Source organism: Kogia breviceps, chromosome 2 (assembly GCF_026419965.1).
Source record: "Kogia breviceps isolate mKogBre1 chromosome 2, mKogBre1 haplotype 1, whole genome shotgun sequence".
NCBI classification, from domain to species: Eukaryota; Metazoa; Chordata; class Mammalia; order Artiodactyla; family Physeteridae; genus Kogia; species Kogia breviceps.
In genome coordinates, this window is record NC_081311.1 from 35,210,123 (window position 1) to 35,234,506 (window position 24,384).

Genomic DNA, 24,384 nt, shown 5'->3' on the forward strand with positions numbered 1-24,384 from the left:
AATGGTTGAATAGAGGGGTAGAGAGTTGCATATATATGCGATAAAGCAAATTTAGTAAAATGTTAACTGTGTAATCTAGTTGGTAGGTATATGAGACTTCATTGTGTAATTCTCTTATGTTTGAATATTTTCATTGTAAGTTGGCAAGGGGGAGGAAAAGTACTCAGGAACTTATAGAATCAATTTTTTCTATACTCTGCCAGTCTTAAGCAAAACTGAGAAGTGACAAAAATGTAACAGTTTTTTCTAATAAAGGTATATTGGTTTGTCAAAGCTGAGATAAAAGAAAAAAAAAAACCCCTTCCCTATTCTCTTATTTCAAGAAAAGTCAACACAATGAAAAACCTTTCTAAAGGGTAGTGATGACAGGCTACCAAGCCATAAATAGATTCAACAAATTAGTGTTTTTGTGGTAAACATGACATGACAAAGTTCTTATCCTTATTTCATGCTCTAAAATTAAGAAAGTTACTTCTTTACTCACCAGGTCATTAGCTTGATCAATTGTAAAAACATTGTTGTTTACTCTATTACCAACTTCAATATGTGCATCAGCTAATGATGAAATAAGCTGTTTACACTCATTCTGCATTCGTGTGAATGGAACGGCAATTTCATCATAATATAAATGTTCTGAAAGGATATCAAGTAAACGTGGCTGCACAGCTAGGGTAACAGCTCTACACTCCTAAAATATAACAGACAACAAATATTCAGGGCAAATATGTAAACATAATTCTAGAAATGCATAAATCTTCGCTTGTAAACTACCAAGTCTAAATTTCTATTGATTTTGAATCTATATTCTGTTATCTCCCAGAACATAGTTATTAGTTGCACAGAGAAAAGGTATCACACCCAAACTACTCTAAAATTTTAATATGAATGACTATAGCACATGCACATGGAACTATTACAATTCCATTACATTTTCCACTTAATTACTCTTTATTCTGAATTTATTCTAAGTTTACGTATATATTATATAGCACAGATTTTAAAATATACAACTGTAAAAAGAAATCAGTCAGAAAAGAACACTTAGCATGCACTAAAAATGTTATTTAAAAACTCATTAGATTTCTTAACAGTTGAACCCATAGCTTCACATGCCATACTGTAGAAATGGATATATAATTTAAAAGCTACTTACCTGCCCCCAAATTTAACTAACCCTTCCCACTCTCTCTGGTTGTTGCCTGCCCCAACCAGAGGGGGAATGACCTCAGTGGTGAGCCATGAGGGGTTCTGTGGGATCTGGGTGATCAGCCTGGGCTTCACAGAGTAAGTCCAGAGAAGCTCTGTGAGGGTCCAGAAACCGAACTGTCAACACTTGCTGCTGAGTCTGAGAGGCACAAAAACACAGCATCACTGCCTCTCCAGCACACCGAGTCCTGCCTAAAAACAGATGAGCCTTGCTTCTTTCCAGAGGCAAAGCTGGGGTTTCAGTTGCAATAGAGCATGGCTCAATTACTTTTAGACACAGCTCTGACAAACTGCTAAGAGGCAGTAACAAGCAGCTCTCACAGCAAGTGCAGACAGTTAAATTTCCAGAATTCCAGTCAATGGAATAAACAAAGCCAGCAGGAAGTTTCTCTGATTTACAGAAGCAAGTCTTACACAAAATCATACGTCTTACTAGAAGTTAAAAATTAAAGGGGCTGCAAGGGAATGGCTTATTTGGAAACATAAAGATTTGGGTTTAAATGTGGAGATTTTATTCTTCCTGTGACCAAAAATCTGCCCTTGCTACTACTCATAAAAATGGATTTCTATCACTCAAAGCCTCTTATCTTTTGTAGTTCTCAAGTACAAGACTGGGGGTTCTAAGAAAAAAGTCTAGGCTTAAAGGCAAATGAGAAACAATGTTGCGATATAATTTGAATACTTTTCTATAAATGTTGGATCTTTATACAGAGAAAATTTTCACTTTTCTGTTTGTAAAATATAATGAAAATAATCCTAACAGCTAAGGAAACTGGTTTAAATTGTCTTCATTTATTTTTGGGCAAAATCTTACCTTCTGTAAAGCAGCCCATTCACAGATTACCAAAGCTACACTAATTCTCTGTAAGGCAGATTTGGAGTTCAAATGGAAGAGTAGTAACTGGCCAAGGGATTCAGCTGGTTTAATTTCTTGGGTTACCGCATTTACACCTGGATCACAAATACAACAACAAAGTGCTCCTAACAACCTAAGAGGGAGAAAAAAAGAAGTTACTATAGAATTGCTTGAAATTTCCCCTATTGAAGCTATAACTTTTCCCAAGGAAGACATAACTCCCATCATATCTTCATAAAAATATATAAACCTTATTTTTATAACTTCAAAAAAATTGAAAACGTTTTCTTATGCTTTAATTTTTTTCCTACTCGGTAACTAGTGCGATGGAGGAAAGACTGACAGACACATCAGAGGAATCTTTTGGTTAAATGACTTTTGAGTTTATGTATACTTACTTGGCTGCCATCATTCTAGCCCGCATAACAACAAAATCCCTGGTGGCGGGGTCTTCCATGATGGTGTCTGCACCTGCAATGTACTCCTGAAGTACTTCTTTACTCTGGCTTTGGCCTTGACGCACCTTACCACCTGTTTTTTCCTAGAGGGAATAAGGGGGAAGGAAACAATAATTAAAGATTAACCATTAAAATTTAATAGACAACATAAAAAACACTGTCATTTGTTATAATCCCAGTAAAATACAGTTCTTTTCACAAAATTTTAATGGATAAAAATTGCTATGCATTTTGTCAAGGTTCTAATGATGTAATTTTTCCTTATGTTACAATAATGATACCATGCTTATAATAAAGCAATACAGATTTCTTACATGGTTACTGTATTAATAAATTATGAGTTGAAAAAAAATAATTATGAGTTGAACATACAAATACATTATGTCCCTCTACACTTACCTTGGCTCTAGCTTTTACTTCCAGCAACATATTTAAATCAATAGGTAAATGAGAAGGCTGCATCATTAAGCAAAGCCAAGCACCCATCCATGGACAAGCAGCTGCTACTACATACTGAACTGAAGCCTTGCTCAACAATTCCATCCAAACCTGCAGAATGAAAAGGGAACAAGAAAGTGAAATTTTTCTAGCAAGGCCTAAAAAAACATAATACTTATTTTTAGGGATACTGAATCAAAAAAAAAAAGTAGGAAATAGCACAGAGATTAATTTTAAAATTCAATATAGAGGCTTATTTTTAAATACTGTTTTGGGGTAGGTAGGTTAATATACTAAACAAAAGTAATACAAGAGAAAGATTTTTTTTAAAGGAATACAAAGTATTTTCCTCAGTATTTTATGAAAATCACTTAAAAAAAGATACCCATAAAAATAACAGTTATCAAAATCTCAGTAAGTCTCTGAAATCCTTTGTATGTATCATAAAGCTAAATATGCAGTCCTATATTCAACACCGCTTCAATACGTAATAGCTCCTGATAAATAACCTCTGCTAAATTTAGAGGTAGTAATATCCTAGTATAAATTAAGAACATTGTAAGTCTTGATTCATGATCTTACTCAATAAAGCACCTTTTTTGATGCCTAGCATTAAATGGGCTAGGGCCAGCATGTAGAAATAATACCTATGTTAACCCAAGGCTGTTAACAATGAGCCACCTCAGAGGCCAATGATTCAAGACTAACTTAACAGGTTTTAAAGGTACGACAGTGCCATTTCCTCCCATAAATACTATTAAATACATCAAATGGCTATTCTTGAAAGGTTCCAACACATATCACCAATCTTGCTAAGTAATAAAAAAGTACAAGTCTAAACTATGACAATCAGACTCTATATATTACCAATAAATCCCAAAGATACTTTGCAGGATCAATAAGCATGCTGATAAACAACAAAATGAGTGATGGAGAAAAGCAGTCTTTCCTTCATTTTATTTTCTGTATTGAGGCTATAAAGAAAGAGCTTAAAACGTTTGCTTGGTAGGTCACACAAGCAGCAGGGCTAACCAGGACTTAACTACTATATTCCATAAGAAGCCTATTTCCTTGTCTCATTTTGCAGATCTCCAGACTATTCAAATCTCTTGGATGATTTCTAATTTCTTAAAATCCCTGATCAACAACAGTACAGAGTTATGAAAAAATTTTTAAATCTACCAAGATACTGGGAAAGGAGTACAGATATATTCACCATATACCTTGTGAATGAGGTCCAGAATTTCCTGGCTGCTTTCTAAAACACAAAACTGAAAAATGTGTCGAAGCATATCAGGAAGGATAGGTATAAGCCAAGATGAAGAGTTCTAAAAACAAAAATAAAATCAAAATTATAGCATATAATTCTTCGGGGTTAGCTTATTTAAAAAGTTATAAGTCAAATAACAGAAGTACTACCATTAAAAGACTGTATGACTTCATCAAAAATGTTCAACTGGTGATAAATTTTGACAAGATTCTGGAGCAACAATACTGCATTTATTATTCCAATGGTTTGGAGAAATTAAATGGCACACAATCGCTAGGAAGCTGGAGAAAGTCTGATTATGATTAACAACACTGAATTTTGCTTCAAATAAATTGAAATCATCCTCTATATGGGAGTAAGCTCTAACCGGCAACAACCCTTTGGTTACATTATATATCACTGCTCAGTCAGGGAAATTTGACAAATGAACAGATTACTGCTGCTGTGCTAGATAAACAGTTTAAGTTCTATGTGCTCACCATTAATGCAAGTAATGAATTGTAAGATGATATCCAACCTAGAAAATTCAACTTTGAGTTCACTACAAAATTAAGGCAAATGTTCTTAATCTATTTTGGGTTAGGGACCCTTTGAATATCTGGTGAAAACTATACACAGAGGAGGAACCAAGATGGCGGAGTAGAAGGACGCGCTCTCACTCCCTCTTGCGAGAACACCAGAATCACAACTAGCTGCTGGACAATCATTGACAGGAAGACACTGGAACTCACCAAAAAAGACACCCCACATCCAAAGACAAAGGAGAAGCCACAATGAGACGGTAGGAGGGGCACAATCACAGTAAAATCAAATCCCATAACTGCTGGGTGGGTGACTCACAGACTGGAGAACACTTATACCACAGAAGTCCACCCACTGGAGTGAAGGTTCTGAGCCCCATGTCAGGCTTCCAAACCTGGGGGTCCAGCAACAGGAGGAGGAATTCCCAGAGAATCAGACTTTGAAGCCTAGTGGGAATTGATCGCAGGACTTCGACAGGACTGGGGGAAACAGAGACTCCACTCTTGGAGGGCACACACAAAGTAGTGTGTGCATCAGGACCCAGGGGAAGGAGGAGTGACCCCAGGGGAGCCTGAACCAGACCTCCCTGCTAGTGTTGGAGGGTCTCCTGCAGAGGTGGGGGTGGGCTGTGGCTCACCGTGGGGACAAGGACACTGGCAGCAGAAGTTCTGGGAAGTACTCCTTGGAGTGAGCCCTCCCAGAGTCTGTCATTAACCCCACCAAAGAGCCCAGGTAGGCTCCAGTGCTGGGTTGCCTCAGGCCAAACAACCAACAGGGAGGGAACCCAGCGCCACCCATCAACAGTCAAGTGGATTAAAGTTTTACTGAGCTCTGCCCACAGAACAACAGTCAGCTCTACCCACCATCAGTCCCTCCCATCAAGCCTCTTAGATAGCCTCATCCACCAGAGGGCAGACAGCAGGAGCAAGAAGAACTACAGTCCTGCAGCCTGTGGAACAAAAACCACATTCACAGAAACAAAGACAAGATGAAAAGGCAGAGGGCTATGTACCAGATGAAGGAACAAGATAAAACCCCAAAAAAACAACTAAATGAAGTGGAGATAGGCAACCTTCCAGAAAAAGAATTCAGAAAAATGATAGTGAAGATGATCCAGCACCTCGGTAAAAGAATGGAGGCAAAGATCGAAAAGACGCAAGAAATGTTTAATAAAGACCTCGACGAATTCCAGAACAAACCAGAGATGAACAATACAATAACTGAAATGAAAACTACACTAGAAGGAATCAATAGCAGAATGACTGAGGCAGAAGAATGGATAAGTGACCTGGAAGATAGAATGGTGGAATTCACTGCTGCGGAACAGACTGAAGAAAAAAGAATGAAAAGAAATGAAAGCCTAAGAGACCTCTGGGACAACATTAAACACAACATTCGCATTAGAGGGGTCCCAGAAGGAGAAGAGAGAGAGAAAGGACCAGAGAAAATATTTGAAGAGATTATAGTCGAAAACTTCCCTAACATGGGAAAGGAAATAGCCACCCAAGTCCAGGAAGTGCAGAGAGTCCCATACAGGATAAACCCAAGGAGAAACACACCGAGACACATAGTAATCAAATTGGCAAAAATTAAAGACAAAGAAAAATTATTGAAAGCAGCAAGGGAAAAATGACAAATAACATACAAGGAAACTCCCATAAGGTTAACAGCTGATTTCTCAGCAGAAACTCTACAAGCCAGAAGGGAGAGGCATGATATAATTAAAGTGATGAAAGGGAAGAACCTACAACCAAGATTACTCTACCTGGCAAGGATCTCATTCAGATCTGATGGAGAAATCAAATGCTTTACAGACAAGCAAAAGCTAAGAAAATTCAGCACCACCAAACCAGTTTTACAACAAATGCTAAAGGAACTTCTCTAAGTGGGAAACACAAGAAAAGAAAAGGACCTACAAAAACAAACACAAAACAATTAAGAAAATGGCAATAGTAACATACATATCGATAATTACCTTAAACGTGAATGGATTAAATGCTCCAACCAAAAGACACAGGCTTCCTGAATGGATACAAAAACAAGACCCATATATATGCTGTCTACAAGAGACCCACTTCAGACCTGGGGACACATACAGACTGAAAGTGAGGGGAAGGAAAAAGATATTTCATGCAAATGGAAATCAAAAGAAAGCTGGAGTAGCAATATTCATATCAGATAAAATAGACTTTAAAATAAAGAATGTTACAAGAGACAAGGAAGGACACTACATAATGATCAAGGGATCAATCCAGGAATAAGATATAACAATTATAAATATATATGCACCCAACACAGGAGCACCTCAATACATAAGGCAACTGCTAACAGCTATAAAAGAGGAAATCGACAATAACACAATAATAGTGGGGGACTTTAACACCTCACTTACACCAATGGACAGATCATCCAAATGAAAATAAATAAGGAAACAGAAGCTTTAAATGACAGAGGAGACCAGAGAGATTTAATTGACATTTATAGGACATTCCATCCACAAACAGCAGATTACACTTTCTTCTCAAGTGCACATGAACATCCTCCAGGATAGATCACATCTTGGGTCACAAATCAAGCTTCAGTAAATTTAAGAAAATTGAAATCATATCAAACATCTTTTCTGGCCACAGAGCTATGAGATTAGAAATGAATTACAGGGAAAAAAACGTAAAAAACACAAAACACATGGAGGCTAAACAATACGTTACTAAATAACCAGGAGATCACTGAAGAAATCAGAGGAAATCAAAAAATACCTAGAGACAAATGACAATGAAAACATGACGATCTAAAACCTATGGGATGCAGCAAAAGCAGTTCTAAAAGGGAAGTTTATAGCTATACAAGCCTACCACAAGAAACAAGAAAAATCTCAAGTAAACAATCTAACCTAACACTTAAAGGAACTAGAGAAAGAAGAACAAACAAAACCCAAAGTTAGCACAAGGAAAGAAATCATAAAGATCAGAGCAGAAATAAATGAAATAGAAACAAAGAAAACAATAGCAAAGATCAATAAAACTAAAAGCTGGTTCTTTGAGAAGATAAACAAAATTGATAAACCATTAGCCAGACTCATCAAGAAAAAGAGGGAGAGGAGCCAAATCAATAAAATTAGAAATGAAAAAGGAGAAGTTACAACAGACACCGCAGAAATACAAAGCATCCTAAGAGACTACTACAAGCAACTGTATGCCAATAAAATGGACAACCTGGAAGAAAAGGACAAATTCTTAGAAAGGTATAACCTTCCAAGACTGAACCAGGAAGAAACAGAAAATATGAACAGACCAATCACAAGTAATGTAATTGAAATGGTGATTAAATATCTTCCAACAAACAAAAGCTCAGGACCAGATGGCTTCATAGGTGAATTCTATCAAACATTTAGAGAAGAGCTAACACCCATCTCCTTCTCAAACTCTTCCAAAAAATTGCAGAGGAAGGAACACTCCCAAACTCATTCTATGAGGCCACCATTACCCTGATATCAAAACCAGACAAAGATACTACAAAAAAAGAAAATTACAGACCAATATTACTGATGAATATATATGCAAAAATCCTCAACAAAATACTAGCAAAAAGAATCCAACAACACATTAAAAGGATCATACACCACGATCAAGTGGGATTTACCCCAGGGATGCAAGGATTCTTCAATATACACAAAACAATCAATGTGATACACCGTATTAACAAACTGAAGAATGAAAAAAAAAACCACATGATCATCTCAATAGATGCAGTAAAAGCTTTTGACAAAATTCAACACCCATTTATGATAAAAACTCCCCAGAAAGTGGGCATAGAAGGAACCTATCTCAACATAATAAAGGCCATATAAGACAAACCCACAGCAAACATCATTCTCGATGGTGAAAAACTGAAAGCATTTCCTCTAAGATCAGGAACGAGACAAGGATGTCCACTCTCACCACTATTATTCAACATAGTTTTGGAAGTCCTAGCCACAGCAATCAGAGAAGAAAAAGAAATAAAAGGAATACAAATTGGAAAAGAAGTAAAACTGTCACTGTTTGCAGACGACATGATACTATACATAGAGAAGCCTAAAAATGCCACCAGAAAACTACTAGAGCTAATCAATGAATTTGGTAAAGTTGCAGGATATAAAATTAATGCACAGAAATCTCTTGCATTCCTATACATTAATGATGAAAAATCTGAAAGAGAAATTAAGGAAACACTCCCATTTACCACTGCAACAAAAAGAATAAAATAGAACAAACCTACCTAGGGAGGCAAAAGACCTGTATGCAGAAAACTATAAGACAGTGATGAGAGAAATTAAAGATGATACCAACAGACAGAGAGATAGACCATGTTCTTGGAATGAAAGAACCAATATTGTGAAAATGACTATACTACCTGAAGTAATCTACAGATTCAATGCAATCCCTATCAAATTACCAATGGCATTTTTTATGGAACTACAACAAATCACCTTAAAATCTGTATGGAGACACAAAAGACCCCGAATAGCCAAAGAAGTCTTGAGGGAAAAAAACGGAGCTGGAGGAATCTGACTCCCTGACTTCAGACTATACTACCTAGCTACAGTAATCAAGACAATATGGTACTGGCACAAAAACAGAAACATAGATCAATGGAACAAGATAGAAAGTCCAGAGATAAATCCATGCACCTATGGTAAACTAATCTATGACAAAGGAGGCAAAGATATACAATGGAGAAAAGACAGTCTCTTCAATAAGTGGTGCTGGGAAAACTGGACAGCTACATGTAAAAGAATGAAATTAGAACACTCCCTAACACCATACACAAAAATAAACTCAAAATGGATTCCAGACCTAAATCTAAGACCAGACACTATAAAACTCTTAGAGGAAAATATAGGAAGAACACTCTTTGACATAAATCACAGCAAGATCTTTTTTGATCCACCTCCTAGAGTAATGGAAATAAAAAAATGAACAAATGGGACCTAATGAAACTTAAGATTTTTCACAGCAAAGGAAACCATAAACAAGACGAAAAGACAACCCTCAGAATGGTAGAAAATATTTGCATATGAATCAATGGACAAAGGACTAATCTCCAAAATATATTAACAGCTCATGCAGCTCAAAATTAAAGAAACAAACAACCCAATCCAAAAACGGGCAGAAGACCTAAATAGACATTTCTCCAAAGTAGACATAAGACGGCCAAGAGGCACATGAAAAGCTGCTCAACATCACTAATTATTAGAGAAGTGCAAATCAAAACTACAATGAGGTATCACCTCACACCAGTTAGAATGGGCATCATCAGAAAATCTATAAACAACAAATGCTGGAGAGGGTGTGGAGAAAAGGGAACCCTCTTGCACTGTTGGTGGGAATGTAAATTGATACAGCCACTATGGAGAACAGTATGGAGGTTCCTTAAAAAACTAAAAATAGAATTACCATATGATCCAGCAATCCCACTACTGGGCATATACCCAGAGAAAACCATAAATGAAAAAGACACATGCACCCCAATGTTCACTGCAGCACTATTTACAATATCCAGATCATGGAAGTAACCTAAATGCCCATCGACAAACAGATGGATAAAGAAGTTGTGGTACATATATACAATGGAATATTACTCGGCCATAAAAAGGAACGAAATTGAGTCATTTGTTGAGACGTGGATGGATCTAGAGACTGTCATACAGCGTGAAGTTAAGTCAGAAAGAGAAAAACAAATATCGTATATTAACACATGTATGTGAAACCTAGAAAAATGGTACACATGAACCGGTTTGCAGGGAAAAAGTTGAGAGACAGATGTACAAAATAGACATATGGACACCAAGCAGGGAAAGCCACGGGGGGGTGGGGATGGTGGTTTGCTGAATTGGGCGATTGGGACTGACATGTATACACTGATGTGTATAAAACTGATGACTAATAAGAACCTGCAGTATAAAAAAACAAAAAAAACAACTAATACTAAACTTTCTTTGGGTTATTTGTATGGAAATATGTTAGTATAAATGTTTCAGACATTACATGAAATTTCTAAAAATCTTATTATATGTTCTGGTATAATGTTATGAGTCATAATTCTAGTTATTACTTTAAAATGTATATCTCAGAAATAACTAAATTTCCTTGTCAATTGCATTATTATGAACTTTCATCAAATCTTTAACCGTGGTCATTTTTAAGTCTTTTGTCATTTACAGACAGTTCTGGGTGTACTCTGATGCTTTTGCAAGTATGTTCCTATAAAAGGGTTTCATCTTCAAGGAATTCATGGAAAAGACTCTGACAAGTACAGGTTTCTGGTAACTGACTATACTGCTGAACTGAATGAATAAGCATTTTCAGAACTCTAATGGAAAACTGATGAACTCATAAAAGTGCTAACAAAAGATCAAAATGAAAAAAAAATTAATTACATGGGACTGAGTGAACTGATGAGGATGATTATAACTTTTGTGACCTTGAATAAAAAAAAAAAATCCCACAAGGACTCAGAGGCAAAAAATATACAAATCAATTATCACTGCAAAGTAAAGGAGCTGTTACAGTGGAGGATTACTGGACTGAATGTCAATATTATGACATAATATGAGGGTGTTTCGTGTTTGATAATTGCGATCATTGTTGCTTTTGTTGTGGTCATCCATTTACAATGCTTGGTGTTAGTCTATTTATCTCTTGTAAAAATAAAATATAGTGTGTGTGTGAAAAAAAAAAGTAGTATGGAGAAAATAGACAGATAATACAGATATCTTTGAACAACAACAACAAAAAAACTATACACAACCTTTCCTGAGAAAAATACACTTATATACACACTTAGGTGTAACATTTTGCTTTCAGTTTCAGGGGGTTCAGGGATTTCCTTAAGCCCAGGTTTAGAACCTCAATCTAACGAATTTCTCAACAATTCAAAAGCCAACCCAAATCAAGCAATCAAACAGTGCTTAATTAAATATCTATTGTGTGCCCAAAATTCTAAGAAAAGGAATCTCACATGTTGTCTATTGGTCAAAATTATAAGCTTGTTGACAGCTAAAAATTCTATTAACTAGTTCACAGTACTTAACATCACCTCCTTCCACAATTTTTTTTTTTTTTTTTTTTTTGCGTTACGCGGGCCTCTCACTGTTGTGGCTTCTCCCACCGCGGAGCACAGGCTCCAGACGCGCAGGCCCAGCGGCCATGGCTCACGGGCCCAGCCACTCCGCGGCATGTGGGATCTTCCCAGACCCGGGCACGAACCCGTGTCCCCTGCATCGGCAGGCGGACTCTCAACAACTGCGCCACCAGGGAAGCCCCACAATTTTTTTTTTTAAAGCAAAAGCTATGTTGTCTGGAAGAGACTGAAGAGAAATTTGAAAAATTTAACTGAAATTCCAAAAAGCCAGAAGATCTAAGGATAATGTATAACTCAGAAAGCTACTGATAATTTTCTAGCCAGTGGAAAACTAACAGCCCTGGTCCTATCTTTTTCATATGTTTCTCAAAATGGTTTGAAAGAAGTTTAAAACAGACTGCAAAATCATCAGCTGGGGGAGCCTACTCACTGATTTGCTATGCCTTAACTACTTTCCATTGAAAGGGAAAGGGAAATTGGAAAGAAGAAAAGTTCTCTTTCTTTTCTCAGCAGAGAGAATTAGGGACAATCTTAATAGAATTAGGAAAGCTGTAATAGCAATAACCAAATAATATATTACTCTCCCATAATTTCTTCTCATTTCTCCCCACCATATTTACCAACTCTCTTAATTCTCCCCTAACTCCATCACTAGAAATCCAAATAGTTGCTTGTAGATCCCAAAGCCACACCAATAGAGGAAGATTTTCCCCCTATATTTACAAACAATGAATGTAATATAAATTGTAGTAGCCTTCTCAGGCTATAATCTTTGTTACTGTAGTAAATTCTACATTATAATTATTAAAAACAACCAGGGGAAGAAAGGGATGAAAGAGCACAGGGGGTTTTTAGGGTAGAGAAACTATTCTGTATGATACATTAATAATGGAGAGATGTCACACTTGTCAAAATCAGCAGAATGAACGTGCAACATCAAGGGTGAAGCCTAGGGAATTCCCTGGCAGTCCAGTGGTTAGGACTCCGCACTTTCACCGCCAAGGGCCAGGGTTCAATCCCTGGTTGGGAAACTAAGATTCTGCAAGCTTCCTGGTGCAGCCAAAAAAAGAAGAGTGAAGCCTAATATAAACTATGAACTAGCTGATAACGATATGTCAAAGTTTGTTTACTGACTGTAACAAATGTACCATTCTGGTGTGGGATGCTGATGGTGGGAGAAGGTGTGTTTGGGGGAGGGAGGGTAGGGCGTATATGGATGGGCACTCTGTACTTTAATTTTGCTCTAAAAAGTCAATAAATAAACAGAAAAATAAAATTTAAAAAATAAAGAGAAACCAAAAACCTAACCAAACAAAAAAACCCCAACCCAGCATATGCAGATCACCATCATCACAGGAACCAGTATTTTAAAAAACACAGATTCTCCACTAGCACAACATAAAGTCTGCCTAGCAGAAAATACAAGATACAAAATACAAGTTGGGAAAACAGCCGTAGGCCAAATTCAGTCCATCTAAACAAGTGTGCAAGCATCTCCTTTTAGGTATGGTTGCAAAAAGTTACATGCTTTAGCTCACTATTAGTATTTTCTCAAAATATCGTTAAGTACAATTTGGCCCATCCAGAGTCAACTTGCCTCTTGCAAATCTGAAAGTTGGTCCACCTGCTTTCATTAATTTTGTGCCTGTCTTCCAGTAGACAATGGTTTAGGCAGGTAACCTAAATTAAGTTGGTTGGGGAGTGGGGTACAGTGAGGGGTGTAGTACTTTCAGTCCTTTAGACATTATCCACCTTGGGATTTTCCATCCCAAAATTTTAAAAAATAGTCAATAGACTTCTAGTATGCTACTAACTAGGAGTCTACTAGTCAAAAATTTCCCTGCTAATCTTAGGCAAAGTCTGGAAAGTTCTGACGACTTTAGTATTAGTCTAACAGAGTGCAATCTAAAATACAGAAAAATTCCTACCACAGACTGTTTACTTCACCAGGTTTAAATTAACTATAACCTGGACTACTACAACTCAAGTTATAAGTAAATTCATGTTTTAAGAGGGCTTTAAAAATCTTTTGGTTTGTGTTAAATGATTAACATGATATTAGTACTTTATGTTAGTGCTAAATGTGGTCCCCAACATTTCTATAGTGAGGGTCAGATGGAGGGGAGAGCATTTATGGGAATTACTCAGGGGAATGACAGACAGTTATTTAATTGGATGAGAATGGGGCAGTCTCTTTCCAGCTCCTTTATTCAGATTGGTGTTCCCTCCTGTGTTCTGCCTTCATGGAACTAATAAGGAAAGCTAATGACAAACAAAAATAAGCCTATCAGACACGTCACTGTACCAGAAAATCAAGGTTAAACTTCTAGCCATCTATACCCCCTTACACTCTATCCTTCAGCCGGACCAATTTCCTTTCACTTCCTCTTTAGTGTCATCATGCTCACTCCTACTCCCAGAGTTTAACACATGTTCCTTCCTTCTGACTGTTAACCCTGCTCTTCACCTAGTTAAATTCCACTCATCCTTCAGGTCTCAGTTTCAACTTCACTTTTAGCTATTGGGGATCCAGTAGCACTGTCTTCTTCCCCTACCACTTACCTCATTATGTACTGATAGTTTTATGAAATGACCATTATATAATTATAAGGGCTTGTCTAGTTGTCTTCTCCTGTCTTGCTTAGTTTCTTGTCTTAAGCTCTACAGAAGGGCAGAGACCTTGTCTCTTACCAATAAGTATCTAGAAAATTGTAGGCACACGGTAGGCACTAAAATATCTGTTGAATAAATCCACCTTGCTTAGGGGAATGGTCCAAAGTCACAGGGAATAGTTGGTAATATGCAAAATTTTCCACAACTGTAGTTGGCAATAAATCCCTAACTGGCAAAATTGGCATCTTAGGTGGGATAAGATCTTGTCAGTACCATTTTGCTATGCCTCCTCTTTTATCTTCCCCCAAGCACACCCACAAAGTGGGCAGATGTGGAAAAAAAGCAGCAATCTGATTATCATTACCATGAACACCTGATTCCTGCCTGCAGGCAAATGCATCATCATTTCTATCTCCATATCAAATGATCTGGGGTTGCAGGGAAGAAAATCTGGAAAGAAGCTACAACAAACTGATGAATCATACTGAGTTCTGTGTTCTTCCACTAATTTGGTCTGAAATCCTATTTTGGCCCACTGCCAAAAACAAAAACAAACCCAATTCTATACTTAGACAACTTATAATGCCTTGTTTTGTTTATTTGTCCAACCAATATTTATTGAAAGTCAACTAACTATATAAACTTTGCTCTCTTCTTTTCATACCTTTATAAAATCTGGTCAATACCTAATTATGCTAATGTTCTCAAATGCCAAAGTCTTAGCTCTATTCTTTTGGTCTTTCTTTACTTCTCTACATATGCATATGTTAAATTTTCTTACATTCTGGACTAAGTATGCCCCAGATTCCAACTCAATCTCATGTATGTCTTCATACTAAATATAGGCGTCATGCTAACGCTTGCCTTTCAAAAAAAAATCAATACTGTAGGTACTGAAATTCTGGATTGACTCACAAAGCGACTCTGATGCAAATGGAATGGAAAAGTTGACCCAGTCAACAAAACATGGCTAAACTAGAGGTTAATGTCCAGAAGCCTATTTTCCTAGATCGTGAAGTCGAGTTCTGGCTAAAACAGATAGTGGTTATCAAGACTAATTAATCTAGACATTCCAGTAAAGTAGTTTGCTGACAGACATATACATTCATAGATAAACTCGCGTGAATAAATAGTCTATAGAAAGGAAAAACAAGTAATGACCCATATGAGAACAGAATCTAAAAAAGAGTGAATATATGGGTATGTATAACTGATTCACTTGGCTGTACAGCAGAAACTAACACAACATTGTAAATCAACTATACTCCAATAAAAAATAATTTTCAAAAAAAAGGAAAAGTGATTACTTCACTTTGTCAAGCTCCTAGAGTTCAGCAAAAAAATAAAAGTTACATCTTGATTTTAAGTCATTACCAAATGAAATTAATTTGGTTTACTTAATAGTTCTTATTTCATACTCCCTGAGAAGCCAGGCTTGCCAATACTTTCATATGTTAACAACAGAGATAAAGGCACAGGGATTAAACAATTTATTTTCAGATGCCAAGGTATGTCACATGGAAGTCTAATAGAAATGAGATTTCGGGAATTCCCTGGCAGTCCAATGGTTAGAACTCTGCGCTTCCACTGCTGGGGGGGGAGATTTGATCTGTAATCAGGGAACTAAGATCCCCGCAAGCTGCATGGTACGGCCAAATAAATAAATAAAAGAAATGAGTTTATTATTTCATAAATAACTATATTAACTGTGATTCTATACAAAAACATTTTAGAGATGAGCATGTCTGCATATGCACTTTTCTTTTCCCATCTTTACTGGAGTATAATTGCTTTACAATGTTGTGTTAGTTTCTGCTGTATAACAAAGTGTATCAGCTGTATGTATACATATATCCCCATACCCCCTCCCTGTTGAGCCTCCCTCCCACCCTCCTTATCCCACCCCTCTGTCATCACAAAGCATCGAGCTGATCTCCCTGTGTTACGCATACACTTACGATCGGATAAATTTTAAGATTTAGGATATCTTCCTTATATAGTCTTCTGGTTTTACAAAGCAAAACAAAACACAAAATTACTAAAGATAATCAAAATACTTCCAATGGAACAGAGGCATCAGTCTTTATGAGGTACTGATGCACCGAGCTACAGTGAGGTTTGGCCTCACCAAATTACCTTGGAATTACTGAGGGGAATAGGCTGAGAAGCTAGGAACTGAAACCAAAACAGAACTAACTAGTAAATTAGCTCTTAAGTTTTTTTCACTTTGGAGTTAAGGTGACTTCATACTCAGAAATGGGCAAGTAATTCAAGAGACACATTCCATTTTGTCTTCTAAAACTAGAAGCTGAAAGTCAGCGAGAATTGGATCTAAATCTGAGCTGAGTCGCTTACTGTGAGATGTGTAGCTGTGAGCTTGGGAAGGTTTCTTAATTTTTGATCATCAGTTCCCTCATCTGCAAAACAGGAATGGCAATAGCCACCCCATTTATAGTGCTTACTGAAATTCACAGCATAAAGTTAAGCTCTCAATAATAGCCTGGATTATTATTACTACAATTAAATATCATTCTTACACCCTAGAATACAAATAAGATTTTGAAATTGTTAGGAAAGATTTCCCAGAAGGATAAGTGTTAATTATTTATTGCTGTGTCTGTACTATTAATAATTTGTATTTGTACAGAATTAAAGCACTTTCATATACATTATCTTACTTGGTCAACATATAACTGAAAAAAGATCAACAGAGATTATCACCAGAGGGTTAAATAAACTTGATGAAGGTCATGAAGCTAACAAATGGTAGAGCTTAAGTTAGAACCCAGATTCTCTATTTAGTTAAGGGATCTTTTCATTAAACCACTGAAGAGGAAACAACAGTGATAGAATGCAGCTCAGAAAAAAGTAAGGCAAGCTATATGAAGGTAGATTTTATTGTCACAACAGGCCTACCATCTGTAGTCCAAATTCCTTGGAGCCAAATATGTTTTAAAATTCAGAATTTTTTCAAATTTTAGAACAGTAATGAGGTTGTATATACCATATGTTATGTAATATCCTCAATAGAGTCTGAGGCAGCATCTGAATAAAATATATGAATATTTCTGCAGCAAAATTTGTGAATAGGCACATTAAGTAGGATAAAGACTTATATAAATAGCCTCTATTCAGAATGGTCAGGGTTTTCTGCCAAATAAGTAGTTTTATAAGTTGACCCAACTTATAAAAGTGCTGGATTTCAAAATTGCAGGTAAGAGACCATGGGCTTGCATTACAAGAGTCTGTACATAGCTATTAATCAATCTATAATAACTATCAGGTAATGCCACGGGAGGAACACAATAACAGATAAAAGCATCAGACAAGGTTTACTCTGCTATCTTCTCAGAAAGCAAATAATATTGCCAAAATCACAAGATTAACAATAACCATTAAATAAATGCTTTTCACTGCATATGACTTTATTTAAATAATGTTTTAGATAAAGAAAAATCATAGTGAGTTGTAGAAGTCAGAATAACTTTATGGCCCTAGAGATTTGACCTGTTCCCTGAAGGAAAGTTACAGCTAGGAAGAAACGGAGCTAATATTTAGGAGAGAAAATGTGTGTGTGGCTGGGGGCGGGTAGTGTTGGTGATGAGCCATGTACAAAGATACTCGCATCAAAAGAACATAACATGGTTACAACTGGGATACAGGTGTAGATGTGGACAATTTTCTTAACTCCAGGTTACATATTAGGGAATAGCAGAGGAAAAGGCTGACAAGAACCAAATAACAGAAGAACAAGAAAGACAGGAATTTGATTCTAATGTAGTAGGCAATGACAAATTACTAACAAGTTTGCAAGTAAATGAGGCTATGGTCCCCCAAATTATCCTGAGACTTAACTCAAATTCTCCCCTTCTAGAAATACTATGACTGTGTAGAAACTAAATATACAAAGACTGATTCTAAACCTCAAAGAGCCAACTATGAGGGAAAGGACAATAATATTTTTTTATAAATATACAGAAGAAAGAAAATGGGTAAATTAGAAAATAGGTGATGTTCCAAGGGGGTTACAATTTATTCTTTATATTTTTGATGACAAAAACTTGAAGCAAGTAAGAATTATAACAAATGCCAAGTATGGATAGTGGATAGATGAATGTTGTTTTATAATTCCCTCTTTTTTCTATTTAAATAATTTCCCAAAATTTAAAAAATGAAAAAGAGGTGGTGGTAGTAAGAAAAGTAATCTGAAAGGGTTTGGCTTTATAGTATTATTTGGGGAAAAAAGAGAACAAAAAATCAAACAAAATAGTAAAGGATTTTTGTGGGGGTCAAAAAGTGGAATGTACTGAGAGTGGGTGATATGCACCATAACTACAGCCTCCAATGGTGAGGCTACTGGAGAGCAAGGCTCAGGGCAGTGACGAAGCACAAAATAATCTACATGCATCAATATTAAGTTTCTCTGACAGCAATGCTTTCAGTAAAAAGACACTCTGAAGATACAGGATAGATAGTAACAATGGGAAATTTCATTAGTGACACCATTAAAATTTTTTTAAGAAGAGAAAAAGAAGAGGCATAGATAACAAACACAAAAGGACATAGGAAATACAACATTAAGACCTAGAAAAATAAAGGACTGTGCACATATCAGAATAACTGTACGGAAGATATGGAATCAGGATAGACTTAAATGTCTAAAAGGAGGAGACTGAAAAAGCTCTTTTTTTTCAACAGTCTATATAACTTGCCTAATTTGAAACTGACATATTACTCAGAAAAATGAGATGCTTATAGAAGTATGTATTAAAGATATTAGATGTTAAAAAGGAAGAAGTAAGGGAAGATGACTTTTTTTAACCTTATCACCCAAATCCTCCTGATCTTTCAGCACTTAGTCCAGCCTTCAATGCTGCTTCCTGACACCTATCATATTCTCATCTTCCATTATTTATTTGCAGAGGTTATTAAACTTATTACATAAGAGTCTTATCACAATCATACCATAAATTTTTTCAAGGTAAGAACCATGTAGGATTTTTTTTCTTATTGATAATTTCCCATAACACTCTGCACTGAATTTTATATAAATTTATTTAACAAATATTGAGGGCCTATGCATAAGTGATGGCTGATGCACCACAACCCACATACAAACACAATAGAGTTCTCGTATAAGAAATGACAGTCATCATCATCAATCTTTTACATATACTAAGGCCAAAGCATTCATTTACAAACCAGTAAAGGCAAATTCAAATTTGGTCAAAGGACCTAAATAAATAAATAAATAAAGCCCTGAATAAAAAGAAATCAACATCACAGAACATTGTAGAGATGTTTTCACAACCACATAATTTTAATAGCCAATATTAACAATCATTGAGGACTTCCCTGGTGGCACAGTGGTTAAGAATCCTGCCAGGGCTTCCCTGGTGGCGCAGTGGTTGAGAGTCCGCCTGCCAATGCAGGGGACGCGGGTTCGTGCCCCGGTCCGGGAGGATCCCACGTGCCGTGGAGCGGCTGGGCCCGTGAGCCATGGCCGCTGAGCCTGCGTGTCCGGAGCCTGTGCTCCGCAACGGCAGAGGCCACAGCAGTGAGAGGCCCGCGTACCACAAAAAAAAAAAAAAAAAAAAAAAAAAGAATCCTGCCAATGCGGGGGATACAGGTTCGAGCCCCGGTCCAGGAATATCCCACATGCCGCGGAGCAACTAAGCCCGTGCACCACAACTACTGAGCCCATGTGCCTAGAGCCTGTGCTGCACAACAAGAGAAGTCACCGCAATGAGAAGCCCGCGCACTACAACCAAGAGTAGCCCCCACTTGCCTCAACTAGAGAAAGCCTGCGCACAGCAACGAAGACCAAACGCAGCCAAAAATCAATCAATCAATCAATAAATTTATTTTAAAAACAAACAAACCAATCATTGAGGGGCTAAAAAAATTTAGAAGGGGATTTGGAGCAATTTTAGGATCAAAAAATTTTGAAACATGGGAGGAGGAGCCAGATTTGAAGATGGACAAAAGTGAGAAATCACAATCCACAGCTGAGAGGAAAAAAAAAAAAAACACCTAGGAAAAAGTAAATGAAAAAGAAGCAGTGTGACTCATGTATCTCAATATTCCCATGGTATACCGTAATAAGCAAGCACACTATTGACCAATAAATCATATTGGTCACTCATTCATCAAAAAATATTAACTTATGTTTAATATACTTTAAGATGATAAACAGGTTTGTCAATGATTTTAATGGGTAACTATTTTTGGTGGCAAAAAAGTATGTTTCAACTATTTAGAAAACTGATTTATATGAAATACCTGATTTCCCAATAATGTAAATAAGTTGACATTACTAAAGATATAAAGCCACAAAAGTTAAGTTTAAAAGAGACTGCAGGTGGCTTAATCACCTTATAAAGAACAGAAAGGCTTAAAAGAACAATGAGGAACTCGTATACAAAATATACAAAGAAATCTTAAAATTCAGCAATAAGAAAACAACCCAATTTAAAAATGGGGAGGGCTTCCCTGGTGGCGCAGTGGTTGAGAATCCGCCTGCCGATGCAGGGGACACGGGTTCGTGCCCTGGTCCGGGAAGATCCCACATGCTGCGGAGCGGCTGGGCCCGTGAGCCATGGCCGCTGAGCCTGCACGTCCGGAGCCTGTGCTCCGCAATGGGAGAGGCCACAACAGTGAGAGGCCCACGTACCACAAAAAAAAAAAAAAAAAATGGGGAAAAGATCTGAACACTTCATTAAAGAAGAAATATAGATGGTAAAAAGCATATGAAAAGATGTTTAACATCATATATCATTAGAGAACTACAAATTAAAACTATAGTGAGATACCACTATACACTTATTAGAAAGGCTAAAATCCACAACACTGACAACATCAAATGCTGGGAGAGGATGTAGAGCAACACAAACTCTCATTCACTGCTGGTGGAAATGTAAAATGGTGCAGCCACTTTTGGAAGACACTTTCTTATAAAATTAAACATACTCTTACTATATGATCCAGCAATTGTGCTCCTTGGTATTTACCCAAGTGCACTGAAAACTATGCCCATACAAAAACCTGCACACGAATGTTTAAAACTTTGTTCATAATGGCCCAAACAGAAAGAAAAAAAGTATCCTTCAATAGGTGAATATGTGAACTGTGTTACATCCATACAATGGAACATTATTCAGTGATAAAAAGAAATGAGCTATCAAGTCACAAAAAGACATGGAGGAACCTTAATTCTGTATTGCTAAATGAAAAAAAGCCTCTCTTAAAAGGCTACCTACTACATGACTCCAACTATATGACATTCTGCAAAAGGCAAAACCATGAAGACAGTAAAAAGATCAGTGGTTGCTAAGGCTCTGAAGGGAGGAAAAGTAGAAATGCATAGGTGGGAAACAGGCATTTTTTAGGGCAGTGAAACTATTCTCTATGATACTCTAATGGTAGACACATACCAATGTACATTTATCAAAATCCATAGAATCTACAATACAAAGAGTGAACCCTAATGTGAACTGTGGACTTTGTTAATAATATATCAATATTGGTTTATCAACTGTAACTAATGTACTACACTAATGCAAGATGTTAGCTAAAGGGGAAACTGTGTGCATGTGGGTAGGGGCATATGAGAACTATGTACTTTTCGCTGTTTTTCTGTAAACCTAAAACTGCTCCAAACAACAACAACATGAAGGGAAGAAATTTGATAACTTCAAGAGGTCTACCGAAAGTGAATTTAAGAATATTTACATCAAAAACATTTAGGCAAAACCCACAAAAGTAAAACAGAAATGAAAATTCAGAACAACCCATGCCAGTTTTGTCATATGAACCCATGCCTGATCAACTAAGGATTATAAAACAGACCTGACAGTTTTTCCTTAGAAGACTGTGATTAGACAAGAAAGATAATGCAAAACAAAACTTTACATTGGTTCATGGTAGTGCAACACAACATAATGCTGTAGATTAAAGTAGGTCTACATGGAATATTCCTAATTCACATATGAATGCATGGTTAGTGAACAAAAAAGAGACATTTATCCCTTCTATGCTGTCTAAAAAAGTTAATCACTTTTTTTTGATTTACAAAGTTTTATTAGTTTCAGGTGTACAGAAAAATGAACCAGTTAGACATATGCATATATGCACTCTTTCTAAGATTCTTTTCCCATATAGGTCATTACAGAGTATTGACTAGAGTTCCCTGTGCTATACAGTCGGTTCTTATTAGATGTCTATTTTTTTTAATTAATTAATTTTTAAAACATCCTTATTGGAGTATAATTGCTTTACAATGGTGTGTTAGTTTCTGCTTTATAACAAACTGAATCAGTCATACATATACACATGTTCCCGTATCTCTTCCCTCCTGCATCTCCCTCCCTCCCACCCTCCCTATCCCACCCCTCTAGGTGGTCACAAACCACCTAGCTGATCTCCCTGTGCTATGCAGCTGCTTCCCACTAGCTATCCACCTTACGCTTAGTAGTGTATATATGTCCATGCCACTTTCTCACCTTGTCACAGCCTACCCCTCCCCCTCCCCATATCCTCAAGTCCATGCTCTAGTAGGTCTGTGTCTTTATTCCCATCTTACCCCTAGGTTCTTCATGACCTTTTTCTTTTTTCTTTTTTTTTCTTAGATTCCATATATATGTGTTAGCATACGGTATTTGTTTTTCTCTTTCTGACTTACTTCGCTCTGTATGACAGACTCTAGGTCCATCCACCTCACCACAAATAACTCAATTTTGTTTCTTTTTATGGCTGAGTAATATTCCATTGTATATATGTGCCACATCTTCTTTATCCATTCATCTGTTGATGGATACTTAGGTTGCTTCCATGTCCTGGCTATTGTAAATAGAGCTGCAATGAACATTTTCATACATGACTCTTTTTGAATTATGGTTTTCTCAGGGTATATGCCCAGTAGTGGGATTGCTGGGTTGTATGGTAATTCTATTTGTAGTTTTTTAAGGAACCTCCATAACTGTTCTCCATAGTGGCTGTATCAATTTACATTTCCACCAACAGTGCAAGTGAATCACTGCTTTTTGAAGACCACCGGATCAAACTGCAGTACCTATAAATAACAGCATGATAGAAGAATAGATTCCTTATGGTGTTTCCCTAAATTCTAGTATTTTGTTTTACCTTTAGGGCTCTTTTTAAAATAGGAATGTGAAGCCTTTTACAGACAGGGCAAGGACTCCTCAGCTCATTAACAGATTCCATCCACACAGTGATATTACCTGAAGGTTCTCTGTAAGCATTTCATTGTGTTAATCCTGAAGTATACTATCCTTTGAAATATCACGCTCTTAAGACTGAGTAATCCTTAAGAGGAGGTAAGTGCCTAGCAATTGTATTATCAGTCTTTAGAGTCATACTGCAGCGCTTCAAATGTAGCCTTCTAACCTGGGATGAGTTTTGCCAATCATCCAACCGTCAACCACACAGAGCAAGCAAAGAATGAATAACAAGTCTCTGACAGGAAGGGAATATTCAATCAATCTTGCACTTGACAAATACTCACTGAGGGCCACTCATGTGTTAAGCAATATTCCAAGTGCTGGGAATACAACCTACAACAAAATATTAAAATATTTCTGCCCTTATGGTGATTATATTCTTATGTGTCTACATAGTCACCATACAATTTTACTAGGCCTAGCATTCTCCTGATCTTTATGTGAAGCAAGGGTAACCTGGTGATCAGGTTTATTTTATAAAATTAATTTATATAAATTTCAAGATTACTATGGTTATTAGTTCTTACCTGGTCTTGAGTTGATAATAAAGTGAACAGAGTTTCCAATGCTGCTCTTCGAACTGATGATATAGTGTGATGCAAAAAAGGCCAGACTCGTGGAACTAAAACTGTGAGTGACTGTTGAATACTAATAAAGAAG

General features: G+C 36.7%; 1 protein-coding gene across 4 annotated transcripts in view; it reads right to left on the reverse strand.

The window, feature by feature from the left end:
• BTAF1 (B-TFIID TATA-box binding protein associated factor 1) overlaps window positions 1–24,384 on the reverse strand; it is a 96,846-nt gene that overhangs the window by 33,602 nt on the left and 38,860 nt on the right. For all 4 annotated transcript variants that reach the window (XM_059055431.2, XM_067025053.1, XM_067025054.1 and 1 more), the window contains 6 exons: window positions 24,252–24,372; window positions 4,182–4,286; window positions 2,920–3,069; window positions 2,461–2,603; window positions 2,021–2,195; window positions 485–688 (listed from right to left, as the gene is read on the reverse strand). In XM_059055431.2, coding sequence (XP_058911414.1) covers window positions 485–688; window positions 2,021–2,195; window positions 2,461–2,603; window positions 2,920–3,069; window positions 4,182–4,286; window positions 24,252–24,372 — 898 coding nt within the window. The remainder of the gene's footprint in view (window positions 1–484; window positions 689–2,020; window positions 2,196–2,460; window positions 2,604–2,919; window positions 3,070–4,181; window positions 4,287–24,251; window positions 24,373–24,384) is intronic.